Source organism: Choristoneura fumiferana, chromosome 3 (genome assembly GCF_025370935.1).
Source record: "Choristoneura fumiferana chromosome 3, NRCan_CFum_1, whole genome shotgun sequence".
Classification (NCBI taxonomy): domain Eukaryota; kingdom Metazoa; phylum Arthropoda; class Insecta; order Lepidoptera; family Tortricidae; genus Choristoneura; species Choristoneura fumiferana.
Genome location: NC_133474.1, coordinates 15,305,448 through 15,318,541, shown reverse-complemented (window position 1 = coordinate 15,318,541; position 13,094 = coordinate 15,305,448). Strand labels below are relative to the sequence as shown.

The window sequence follows — 13,094 nt, the reverse complement described above, 5'->3', positions numbered from 1 at the left end:
AAAAAGTGATTTATTACGTCGCACTGACTTAAGAAACTATATTATTAAAACCAATTCGATGTTCATCTGACTTTACTTTAGAGCCTGGCCAAGCTAAGCCTGCAACGAAATAATTTGGCAACACTGTATTTTAACGTCAAATGACGTTCATAATATGCGTTACATTTGCAGTGTTACCATATTATTCTCTGCAGAGTTAGCTTGGTTCGGCTCTATTTCAATGGAAAAATATAACCCCACCAACTATTGGGTAAGCGACTATATGGATTTTTTTCGAAGCCAAATATACAATGGTCACAGAATATATAATAGTACTAACGTACAGAATGGCCACGCTCCGCCCCGCACCGGTTCGAGTTACCCACCCCTCAAGCGCAGATTGCAGGAAAACCGCAGGAAACCAGTCGGGTACGTAGTATCTCTGTAGTCTGTGGTCGGGTACGCGACGCGATGTATGTCGGCCGCACGTCACTAAGTTCGGGAGCAATCATTTTGCGAAATCGTAACGGTACTCTACCAACTTCCCTTTTCTAAATAAATAATGATTTCTGAAATTATCGTGATTAATACATGAAATAAATATCTACCGAATAATTATTTTAAGTTTGTAGTCGTATATCTATTGTAATTGAAAATAATAATGCTGAAAATACGCAAACAGACACATTTTAAGTAGGTTTAAATAAATCGAGGATATTCTGGCAGAACCGGATAAGTACTCAATATTTATTTTTTATACGGTTTTGCTAGATAAATAAAGCAGAAAACATTGAGTATGTCTATAAATGTAACTTTAAAAAAAATGCACTTAAGTATTCTGTTTTGCCAACCCTCGAAATAGGTAAGATTAACGATTACATTTATTTGCACATATCTAAACCTGGCCCCCTGTGACATGGTCTAACCAATAATGATGTCCTCAAAAAGGATCTCCTTTTGAACAGCATTACTCCCGACATCTTCCGGGAAGTAAAAACAGCACTCACATCGAATTTCGACACGTGCACATATAGCGATATACGCACAAAATTACTAGACTTTACCGCGTCAAGAGAACACAATATCGAGCTCTCACAGAATTTTGGAATTGTGTTAGAAATTATAGAACACTACGCCAGCCGACTAAAGAGCTTAGTGCAGACTCGTGCGCACATTCAAAGCCAGATACTCATCCTCATCAGGCTGCCAGCAACAGCGTCTACAAGAATTTCTTTTCACTAACCGGATCACACCACTTACCACTACTGGCAAATCACCAGCTGAAATCATGTTTGGACGGCAGCTAAATTTTTGGTTTTCGAACATACGATCAAACAAACGAAGAACCTGGCAGTACCAACACATACAAGCCACTTTAAATGAAACCACGAATAAAAATTTAGAGTATACGCCTGGTGGCGCAATTTATCACAGAACAAGATTGCAGAAAACCTGGCAACCAGGAGTCGTAACCTAACGGAAGCATCGTTATGCTTACATCATTTCAACCCCAAGAGGTGATAATATTCGCCGGCATGCTGATCATATCCGTCCTAGACTGCCATCGGGATTACTACCTGGGAACTCACCATAAGAAAACTCACATCAAGCATCATTGACAGATAGTCCTCCAAACACTGTCATCACCCTTTCGAATACCCAATTCGACTCCTACTCAAACACCAACGCCGCTAAGTATTCCCTTAAGTGCGGAAGATTCTTCACCACCTGAGAGCTCGTCTCCATGCAGCCGACACCAAGTTCAGTAGCATTACCACAAGAGAACACCCAGGGGGCACCACGTGCTGTCATGATCACCCCGGCTACACGACGATGAAGTCACCGGACAGTACGACCTCCTCGTCGACTCATTGAGGAGATGTAACGTGTTAGGGATGAAAAGGGACGAATGTAGTAATTTATTCTTGTTTATGGCATGTTTAAAAAACGGAAAAAGTGATTTTTTATTACGTCGCACTGACTTAAGAAATTAATTTATAAAACCATTTCGCTGTTCATCTGGATTTACTTTAGCAAATTTAGCTAAAAATTATTAACTTGGCAGCACTAGGATTGTTCAGGATTGACAATGTCACTGACATATGTCAAATAATAAAACTGTTTAAGAAAGCATTTAAAACGAAAACGTGCTGTTCTGACTACGTATGACTAAAATGTGTTTTCTATTTATTAATGAAATCAAGATCGTTCATTCACCATTACCTCTCATATTTCGTTTTCTAGAATTTTTTTACCGTACACCGGCAAAAACTACTAGACACTGGCAAAATTGTCCTCCGATGGACAGAGCCATATTTATTTAAAAAACACAAAATGCTATTATTTTATATAGGTTGAATGTTGGTTGAATGGCAGAAATCCTTTCAGGAATAAGTCCACCTTTGTAGTTACTATTTTATGTAACCTTTTTGTATTTCCTTTTGTGCAATATTAAGGGGCTGTTTCACCATCCATTGATTAGTGCTAACTGGCGGTTAGGTGTGAGGCCGTCTCTATTTGTTTTGTTGGAATAGATAGACGGAGACGGCATCACATTTAACCGTCGGTTAACGCTAATCAATGGATGGTGAAACAGCCCCTAATTTTTTACGGAAAAAAAATTATCACATACTTACCTAACTCCAAATACTTTTCGACACAAAGAATATATTTTTGCGTGACACGTTATTTTACAGTCATGGTATGAGTATGAGACGATGTAATGGTAGAGACCTTAAAGTTTAAAGAGTTCTATATTTTGACATAAGTACCTAGCTACCTGAAAATTTTAACGGAACCTATCAACAGGACTATGTATCATACAGCTGTTTTGTCTAAATAAGACTTGGATATAGTGGAGGTACTCGACAGGGTGGTGCAAGGTATCCCCCATTTAGATTACCAATCTGCCGCACTTGATTAAAAATCCCAAGGGGATCCTCTTGGGCTCCTTATATAAGTATATAAAAAAACTTTATATTTCGAAAAGCTTCTGTTTAGGTACCAGGGGCGTTAGGAAGTGGGAGGTAGATATATACGTACTTTTTAAATACTTTTTTTTAAACTGGCAGTTAATTTTAAAGATGTCAAACTAATTTATGAGATATCAAAGAGCGTGTTTTACTTTTGTAAAGACATCTAACATCAAGCAGTATGCGACTTGTTAGGTTTTTACCTTTTATTCAAAGATTTCAAAATGTTCGGTACTTTACTGTTAAATCTCCACTTTATGGACACAGATGGTTTCCAGACACGGAATATCTACAAGAGTTTAGTGGTCCAGCCATGTGGTCAACTCCGGCCATGGAGAAATACTACAAAATAGTGTATCACGGTAAGCTACCACCTGTCGAGCGCAAAGTCACTAACATGATGATCAATTTTGGACCTCAACACCCTGCAGCCCATGGTGTACTGCGGCTGATCCTCGAATTAGATGGGGAATATGTAGTAAGAGCTGATCCTCACGTAGGATTTTTGCATAGAGCAACAGAAAAGCTGATGGAGAATAAACATTACAACCAAAGTTTACCGTACATGGATCGTCTCGACTATGTGTCATCCCTAGTGAACGAGCAAGGGTTTGCTCTCGCTGTGGAAACTTTGTTAAATATCGAGGCACCACCTCGAGCTAAAGCGATCAGGGTCATGTGTGCAGAGCTGACTCGAATAGCCAATCATCTTCTGAACATTTCGGGGACAGTACTAGACGCAGGTGGTATTACACCCTTCTTCTGGATGTGTGAAGAAAGAGAAAAGTTATACGAGATGTTTGAAAGGCTTTGTGGTGCTCGAGTACATTGCGCCTACATACGACCTGGAGGTGTATCACAAGATATACCTATTGGATATATGGATGATGTTTACGAATTCTGCGCAAAAATTGGAGAAAGACTGGATGAAACTGAGGATTTAGTTACAGGTAATCGTTTATATTACGCGCGAACAGCGGGAATAGGTGTGGTGAGTGCTCATGAAGCGATCAGTTTGGGTTTTACTGGACCGATGTTGCGGTGTACGGGGGTAAAGTGGGATATAAGAATAAACGTACCCTACGATGGTTATGATTTATACGACTTCGATGTGCCTGTGGGGACTTTTGGCGATTCTTATGACCGACATCTTCTTCGCAACGAGGAGATGCGTCAGTCTTTGAGAATTCTGAACCAAGTGATTGATACGATGCCCGAGGGGGAATATAAAACGGACGATTCAAAGTACTGTTTACCTTCAAGGGCAGAGATGAAAACTTCGATGGAATCCCTAATTCACCATTTCAAGTTATGCACTGAAGGGTATGCTGTGCCACCTGGGGCGACTTACACGTGTGTGGAGGCACCTAAGGGGAATTTGGTCTGTACATGGTGGCCGACGGAACCTCGCGGCCGTACCGTGCGTTCGTGAGACCCAGCTGCTACACTCACATGGCAAGTTTGGCAGTGATGGCCAAGAGGAACATGCTCGCTGATGTCACCATAATGATTGCTTCTATCGACGTTGTTTTTGGTGATATTGATCGTTAGATTCATAAACAAATATTTTTGTGAAATAAAATACTGAAACATTAAATGCAAACAATTTATTTAACAATATTTTTAATACTTAGTTCTTTGTTACTTGTGTTTAAATTCGCATCTATCAAAATAAATACGTAATCATGGTTACGTACGTACATAACCGTAATAAGCTCATGTAGGTAGGTACTGGCTACGGTATATACTTATTCTTAATCCAGTTTTGGATCTTTCGAAATTGCTTACAATCGTGGACACATTTGATAGGTAGGTATAACTGCTTTGTTAAAATCGTTTTAATTCATACATTGCCATACTTAGGTACCTAGGTATATATCTTGTATTCGTTACCTCAAGACTACCATCTAGCTACCCATAGAGCCCGAGTTCATAATTTGATTTAATTGAAATATCAATAATATCTCAAGATTAATTTCGGTAAAACCGAACAGTGACCCTGCTTATAATATTTCCAAAAACGTCAGAAAATAGTTCATACAACTCTCTAAACATGCTGTAGGTAAACATGCTCATGTGTGCAATTAAATTGAATGCGCGTAGTGTCCAGTGTAGCATAGCAGATAAAATTTAAATTGTAAAAGTAATGGTAGCAAAATCATAATATTACAACTAGGTACGTATAGGTATAATTATAATATATAGCCGGGAGATTTGTTATACTTATAATGCTTTTATACATTGTGTCGTCGCTCATCACATTAATATCCTTATTCCTAGATGAAGCAAACGATCAATACAAAGTTATCGTTAGGTACTGCTCGCAACGATTATGTAAATATACAGTCTATAGACACCTAGGAATACACAACTGGAATGTATTGGTTCTTGTAATACAGACAATATATAAATTTTAATATAAAACTAGGTACTTAACTAGAATATGTTTTGATCTACAGTAAATATAGGTACATAAATACCTACGGCACATTTAATACATAATAGAACATATCGTTTAAACGTATCGTATAACGTTATCGTTTAAATATTCAGAGAGCAACACGGCTAGTTAAATTTTTCAAGCCTTAGAAATTTAATGTTTAAGAGCATTCAGAAGTATTATAACTTATCCATCACACATAAAATTTCAGAGCGACCAATATTTTTATTTACCCAACGTTTTTGTTGTATAAGTAGGTACGTAGCGACTCGCACGGGTGCAACTTTGGAAAAAACTGATGAAACAATAAGTAAAGTCTATAATTGAAGGTGGTCTGGTAACTTTTCATTTTTCATTTCTCCTTTTCCCTAAAACCGCACCCTAGCGAAGCTGGGGCGCGTCGCTAGTTACATAATATATTATATATATAATCCCTCCGTGAAAAAATAAATATCTAACTGATGGTAAAAACCGCACAAAAATCCATAACTTAAGTAATTTTTAAAATCATCGCAAACATACAGACAGGCAGATGCGACGTAGGACATGTTTTATAATATGTGTCTATTGATGCACATGTAATTAACAAAGTGCCTATTCAAATCTTTGCATGCGGGACCCTGTTTGCAGTGCTAATACCGAGTAAAATGTCGCTCTGCACAAGTAGGTACAGTCAAGGAAACTGAATCACTTACCAGGGTGTGCCAGGGTGAACCTTCGTGCTACTAATGTCATGGTGACATCCCATATATCTGCCAAAGAAATCATAGCAACATTGGTTATGAAGAGGTTCCACTCCACCCTGGCTCGTGATTCAGTTTCCTTGACCGTACACACACTATATGACCGGCATGCGCCAATGCATTGGCGCTGCAAGCTGGGCTATTCTTTCCTTAACGTGTGTAACTTAATCAAACAGGAAGTACTTTTCTCAGCAATTATTGTTTGTCATGCAATTATTATTGCCTCCTAGGTAATTTTTACAAACTCTTGATTTATCTAGTCATTTTTATTTATCTGTTTGCTTCAAATCTTACCAGTAAAATGTGTCTGCCCCATTTTAAGTAGTCGGATTGTTTTGAATTTAGGCAGGTATAAAATTTTCTATTTTAATATAAGTTTGTTTACCCACCTGATGTACTTAAAATTCCCAGCTACTTAATTTACTAATCTGCTGAATTTCAAATTCATCCGACCACTGGAAAGGAACAAAATTCGACTAAGTAGCAATATAAAACGGACAACTTATTTACTAAAATACAAACATTGCTAGTTAAATAAAAAAGTAATAAAAAATAATTATGAAAACCATCATCATCATTGCCTACCTAAAACACTGAGTTCCGTGAGTTCTGTACTGTGTCCTGTCAATCCACAACGGAACTCGCAGTTAAAATCCTACATACATATAAGAAAAGGACGGCCACTAGTCAAGGTCAAGTTAATAACTTCGCTCATACTTGCATATAAATAAAATTAACGATCGCATACCCAGTCCTCATCCTTATTCACGTAGCTCATAGGGACAAATTATAAATAATAAACAATTACTTAGTTAAGCGTATAAATAACATATTTTGGTCCTTTTTACGTTTGATCCATCAATATCAAATTCTCATTCACTGTGACATTTTCTCAGTGGATTCCACATAGATGCAAGAGCAAAGTTTCTGGAAGAATCTGAGGATGCAGCCGGAGAGTAGGTGATAACTGTCGGGTTTTGTCTCCCACTTGACGCAGAGGTAGTAGACAGGGATGCCGGATAGGAGGATTGCGAGTCCTATGACGCTGTCTATTGGTTTGTCGATGGCTGGGATGATGACTAGGCAAGCGATGGCTACGAGGAATAAGTACGGGACGACGATGTTGACTCGAATGGGCCGGGGGATATCGGGGCGCGTTCGCCGCAGCCACAGCATGCCGACCACGGACGCTCCCACCGAAAGCCACAGGGTTTGTGAGAAGTAATTGATCAGAGCGAACACGTTGCTTGTCGACAGCATCAGGAGAGAAAAGAAGCACTGAAAAACATATAATTGTAAGTATTTAAGTTATCATAGAAAATAAATTGTAGGTTTATTATTTATACTGGTAGGTAATAGTCTGAAAGATAGCCATGATCAGTTTTCTCATAGTTTCATCACTACAGGTTAGATGTTACTTATCTAGAAGAACATAGATAAACTAAATCCCATCATAAATCCTGTCCCATAACAATAGGGCCAGACTCATATTTTCTGATTCAGCCCGCAATTTTAGTCGTAGCGTAGTAGAAATAAGCAATCTGAGATATGTATGCATAGGAAAAATTCGTGTCTAGATTCCTGTCCAGCGGTGGTGTAGGGGTTATAGCACGCAGCACGGATTGCTGAGGACCTGGGTTCGATTCCCAGCGCTGGTCTCTTTTTCTGGTTTTTCTGTGCATCCATGTCTCAGTTTGTATTTTCGATATGGTTTCACGGGATACCCGTAAAAGTAACAAATTTGGAGTTGAAATAAAAAATACAAAAATACTCCAAAAACCAATCATAAGGTAAGTTTGTGTTAAAAAAAAGTGTTTTTTTGCTGACTGTACTTTTTGTTGACTGTACTTGGACTGTTATCAAATTATTTATTTATTATTTCAATTTACTCTTTATATTTATTTGATTAGGTAGTTCCGTTCGAAGTTCCGTTCTGCGGAGACTATCCTGCCTGGCCAGAACTCCAAAATTTCCCCATCAGACTATTGTATTGTCACCGGATTTATATGTGTCCAAAATGGTCCAAAAATGGTTTGCTAATTTCCAAGCTGTACATACATACTTACATACACGTGAAGATAAATAAAAGCTTGTAAAAAACGGTTAAAAAAGTTTTGATTGTCTTACCGTGAATATGAGCGAAGGTATGGGTGTCTGTTTTTCGATGTGGAACAGCGAGAAGAATGCGGGCATATGGCCCTCTTGCGCACCCGTGGCGAACAACCTCGCTGACGTGAACAAAACTCCATTTACACCACCAAATGTCGACAGTGCCACGAAGACAGGAATCACCCAACTCCAAGCACCGAAGAGTCGGTCGCCGAATACCTGCCAAATAAACATAAGTACATCTAAGATTGGAATCAAAGTTCACAGCGCAGCTCAAGTAGGTAACTATGTCCAAGCAGTGTCAAGGTACAGAACATAGGCAGAATGGAGTCACTAGGTCATACCACAGCACGCCTGGTGGTAACACGAGCGCTAATGCACAAAATATCTACGAATATCTAATATTTATAGTATCAACTAGGCATTGCCCCGCAAGCGACGATTGACTATTTTGACGGCCAAGTGACGTATTTTTACAACATTGCTGAATTATACATTGCAATGGAAAGTTCCTCCATTGACCAGATACACATACCTAAACCTTTACCTCCATACTAAGTTGATGTTTAAAGTTAAATTTAATTATCAGTCATCTTACTGCGAATAATACCATGTAGATATTTTTCTTAACATTTGACTTTGATTTAACGGGTTCAATGCACGTGCACTAACTATCCGCTACCACGTGTACCTACCTATCTAAGTATACCTACTCTGTTTATCTCTTATTTACACAAACTGATAGGTACAAAATGTGCTCAAGTGTATTATACAACATGTAACAAATCACTTACTGACCGGTCAGTAGTTATCGCATAATTAATTATAAGCAACTATTTATTAATAGAATGGTGCCAGTCGCTACTGAACTCATTACCTACTGAGGAAATGCTACCTACCTTACTATTATTCTGTTATATAATTTTCATATCAGGTCTTTCCTGTGACATCGTTAACTTGAGTTCAATCAAATTAATATCACACTACCTATAAGTACCGACATAAATACCTGGGAGGTACTGTATAAAGTATTCGAATGACTAATTCCGCTTTTAGAATTCAAAAGATATTGCACATAGCCAAATATTATATATGATTCAAATGTCATAAAAATCAGTTCTTACCAACCTGAACAATTTGCGAAGTGAAAAGCAGACGTTATAACGATAACTCATCTCAAATATTGGTGGCGCTTAAAAATAATCAGAAAATTCACTTAGCTGCGCTATCATACAAAGTCGTCTAGTGTTGACACAGACTGTAGAAAATACATTAATAAAGGTAAGTAAGTACATAGAAATAAAACTTACTACGATTTACTGCCGAAATAGTAGATTGTACAACAAGAACATAAAACGAGCCATTTTACCCAAGACGTTCATATAGACATGTCAAGGGGAAAATGGATTTAATGCTCGAGTTTAACACTCTGCTTTTCACTTCGATGGCGAGGATATGAAATAGCAACAGTGAAAACAATTGTTCATCCACTACGTAAATTTTATTTTTCATGCATTACTATTTAATTATTTTTTTTAGTTTTAGTGATTTATTTTGATTCATTTGATTTATTTTTAGTTTTATATAAATAAAAAATGTATTAAAAAAACATAAAGAACCTTCTTTGTTTGTGGCTGTTGACACTTTGGTCTTAGACGAAGATTTTATTTTATGCACTAGTGCATAAAAAGTCATTTTATGTCGCCTAGATCCAGCATAAACACCAACTTTACGAGCATGAGAAGTGAAAAATATTTTTAGATAGGTAGCTTGATTTCTCTTACCTACATGTTTTACGATTCCAAAACTCCCGCGCGGGTTATAATAGGTATCCACGTTTATTACGCTAATAAACCAATCCAAATTGCATCAACATCAACATTTTTCACACCCCTATAAAAAGTGGCGAGATATGAAAGTTCTATATTACTTACAACTGCCACAGCAGGATTTGATGCCATCTCGATTTTGGACACGACAGCGAAGTAGGCCAAGTTTGCCATGGCATAAATGATGGTCACGAGCGGCATGGCGATCCATATTGCGCGAGGCAAGTTCCTGAAACACATAGCGAAATGCGTAACGCATAAAAATGTTATGAGCAGGCGTTAGCGTGGCGGCAGGCGATAACAGTAGATTGCGGACGCTTGAGAATTGCGGCCCATTATCCCCTAGTTTTGTATCCTTCTTCTCTTCCTCTGATCTTCCAAAGAAACCTAAACCAAATCCGCATGAAAGCTATACACGCAGCTGAGTTGTGAAAAATTGGAAAAATTTGACAATACAGTTAGTAGTACTTATATACCTTAATACATATATTATATAAGTGTCATGTCGACATGTTATGCAGCGAATTTTTTTTTTCTCAAAATGCATATTTATTGGGGCAGTAAAAAATTCAACTTCTAAGTTAACATAATCAACAGATACAGTCGATAATAAAAGTGTTTCCATGTAAATTTACGGGGAATCAAAACCTTGTAGGTACTTTCAAATATCTAGAAACTGAAATTACTTACAACACAATCAACAAGAAAATTCTAAAATGTCTGCCTGTTTGTGTCAGTAATGTTCTAAAACAACCCCACACTGCGAACATATTTACGAGGGGGGGGGAGGGTTCCGCGAACACTGAATATTTAAAAATAGGTACCTAGAAATTTATATGGAACCCTCGGTGCGTGAGTCCCACTCGCACTTCGCCAATTTTTTACACATTCAATGAATTAAAATTTTAAGAAAAATTCAAAGTCAAAATATCTTCATTCAATTTAGGCTATAAGTGGCTATAACAAGCACTTATGAATGTCAAAAAAAATCTACCACTGGTTCGGAAAAACCTCTTTTAAGAAGAATCCGGCATGAAATTAGTTAATCCCGCTTAGACACGGATATCAATATTTTATTACTTCAGTACCACTAGCATGAGTTTACAGTGACCGTACTCGATAGCGACGGCGTAAATTATTTGTAGAGGCGCAATACCCCTAGTGTAAATTTTCGGTTACAACGTACGTGTCGATCGCGTACGCGTATAATCTCAATTTGTATGGAAACACGAACATCTCAAACGTTCCGCTAGAGGCGCTGTTCGTGTTTCCATACAAATTGAGATTTTAACGCGAACGCGATCGAGAAGTATTTTGTAGCCGAAAACTTACACTAGGGGCACTGTACAATTCTCCAAACAAATAATTTACGCCGTCGCTATCGACCACTGTAAACCAAGCTGTAAACTCATGTTAGTGGTACAGTCATTAAGTGTAAGAAAAGGTACCTATGTTATTTTATTTGAATTGCAAAGATGTAATGGTTCGAGATATCAAGAACCAATGTGAAAATGAGATTCCCGTGGTTTCTCGCGAACTGTTAGTGGAGATAAACGACTATGAATAATACATGCAATAGGGCGAGTGCTAAAGAATGGGCACAAGACACTATCATCCACTGTTGCTATAGTTTGGTAACGAAGGCCCGTATAACGTCTATATCGATTAAACAATACGGAACATTTTACTTTGACTCAGGGATTTTTTTCGTTCTGCAATTATCCATGTAAGGATAAATAGCGTGATTATTATGGCTGAAATTATCTTAGTTGAATGAAACAAACGTCCATTAAACTTCTAGTGTCAAGGTGTTAACTTACTTTACTTATTGAATTACAAATTGTGCATTTGTGCCTGCTCAGAATGCCCTGCAGCAAACTCAACGAATTAATAAAAAAATCGATTGGAAAATATAACGTAATTGAACTTACGTAATAATACCTACTTTGATTTATATTTTGTAGAACCATAATTTACTTAAAACTAGTAAATTGGGGCTCGATAACGATGGCATTTCTTCCATCATTAATGCGTAGTTGTTTTCCTTATTTTTATTCTTTATATTACTTCTATTTCAAAGGTTGCCTAGAAGAAATCGCTCTGAAGCGATAAGGCTGCCTATCTGGCTGGCTGATTACCTTGGAAATTTTCTATGTACCTACCTGTTTTTTCTGTACTGCTTACTATCTTATGATGTTCAATAAAGAGTCATGGTATACAGGGTGGAAAGTTGAGATGGGACAGCAAGGGCAGCTACTAGAGCCCTTGCTGCTACGCGAAAATGCTCTTAGGAGACCTTTACTAACTTTTTTAAGCGATGACAATCGACAGTCACAGATTTTTGATAAAATGTACAGTCAGCGTGAAAATCGACAAATTTGACTTTTATTATAATGCCAATCGGTCCCATTTCTATCAAGGATTAATCTGTCATCTCCCAGGATAACTGGATCAAAGGAATTTCGGCACAAATTTGTGCCTCTGGGAGAGGACAGGTTAAAACACTCTGAGACCAACTAAGCTTAGAGTACTAGAACACCCACAAATCAAACAAAACTTTTTCCATACAGTTCCTAGGGTACCTACTAATTTGCAAAGTGAAACTTTTGCATGTTGTTTTTTTACGAATATGAATCCTTTATGCTTAAAGAAAATTAAAAAGTATGTAGACAACTGAAAGCTGAAAATTTTAACTAAAGATAGTGTCTTAACCCAGTATTGCTAACCCGTCTCAACTTTCCACCCTGTATGTATTGTATTGTATTGTATTGTATGTACCTTTATACAGCGTGTATTGTTGATATAGCCTCAAACTGTAACCAGAATGAGAGTTAAGTGTGAACCGATATTATAACAAAACAAATCGTTAATTTAAAATTAACATATATTTTTTTTCGAGCAGCAATGTAATGCGTACGAGAGAAGCGTTCTGTGACAGCTGTCACATCAACAAGTGCGATGTTTTGAATAAAAACGAGTCGATTTGTAGCATTCGAACATGGCGGATGTAGACAGTATCTAA

The 13,094-nt window shown here is 37.6% G+C and overlaps 2 protein-coding genes and 1 pseudogene across 2 annotated transcripts in view; 1 reads left to right on the top strand and 2 right to left on the bottom strand.

Moving 5' to 3' along the window:
* The window catches only part of LOC141426105 (large neutral amino acids transporter small subunit 2-like), a 9,272-nt pseudogene extending 7,481 nt beyond the window's left edge, over positions 1-1,791 (bottom strand).
* Positions 1,792-3,092: 1,301 nt separating this feature from the next.
* Positions 3,093-5,898, top strand: LOC141426724 (NADH-ubiquinone oxidoreductase 49 kDa subunit-like). The gene is given in 2 exon segments (XM_074085854.1): positions 3,093-4,318; positions 4,321-5,898. Coding segments are annotated over 2 exon segments (1,368 nt in total). The 5' UTR covers positions 3,093-3,132; the 3' UTR covers positions 4,503-5,898.
* JhI-21 (Juvenile hormone Inducible-21) overlaps positions 4,543-13,094 on the bottom strand; it is a 30,007-nt gene continuing 21,455 nt past the window's right edge. The window contains exons 5-7 of the mRNA XM_074085853.1: positions 10,178-10,301; positions 8,262-8,462; positions 4,543-7,412 (exon numbers count right to left, since the gene is read on the bottom strand). Coding sequence (XP_073941954.1) covers positions 7,011-7,412; positions 8,262-8,462; positions 10,178-10,301 — 727 coding nt within the window. The 3' untranslated portion in view covers positions 4,543-7,010. The remainder of the gene's footprint in view (positions 7,413-8,261; positions 8,463-10,177; positions 10,302-13,094) is intronic.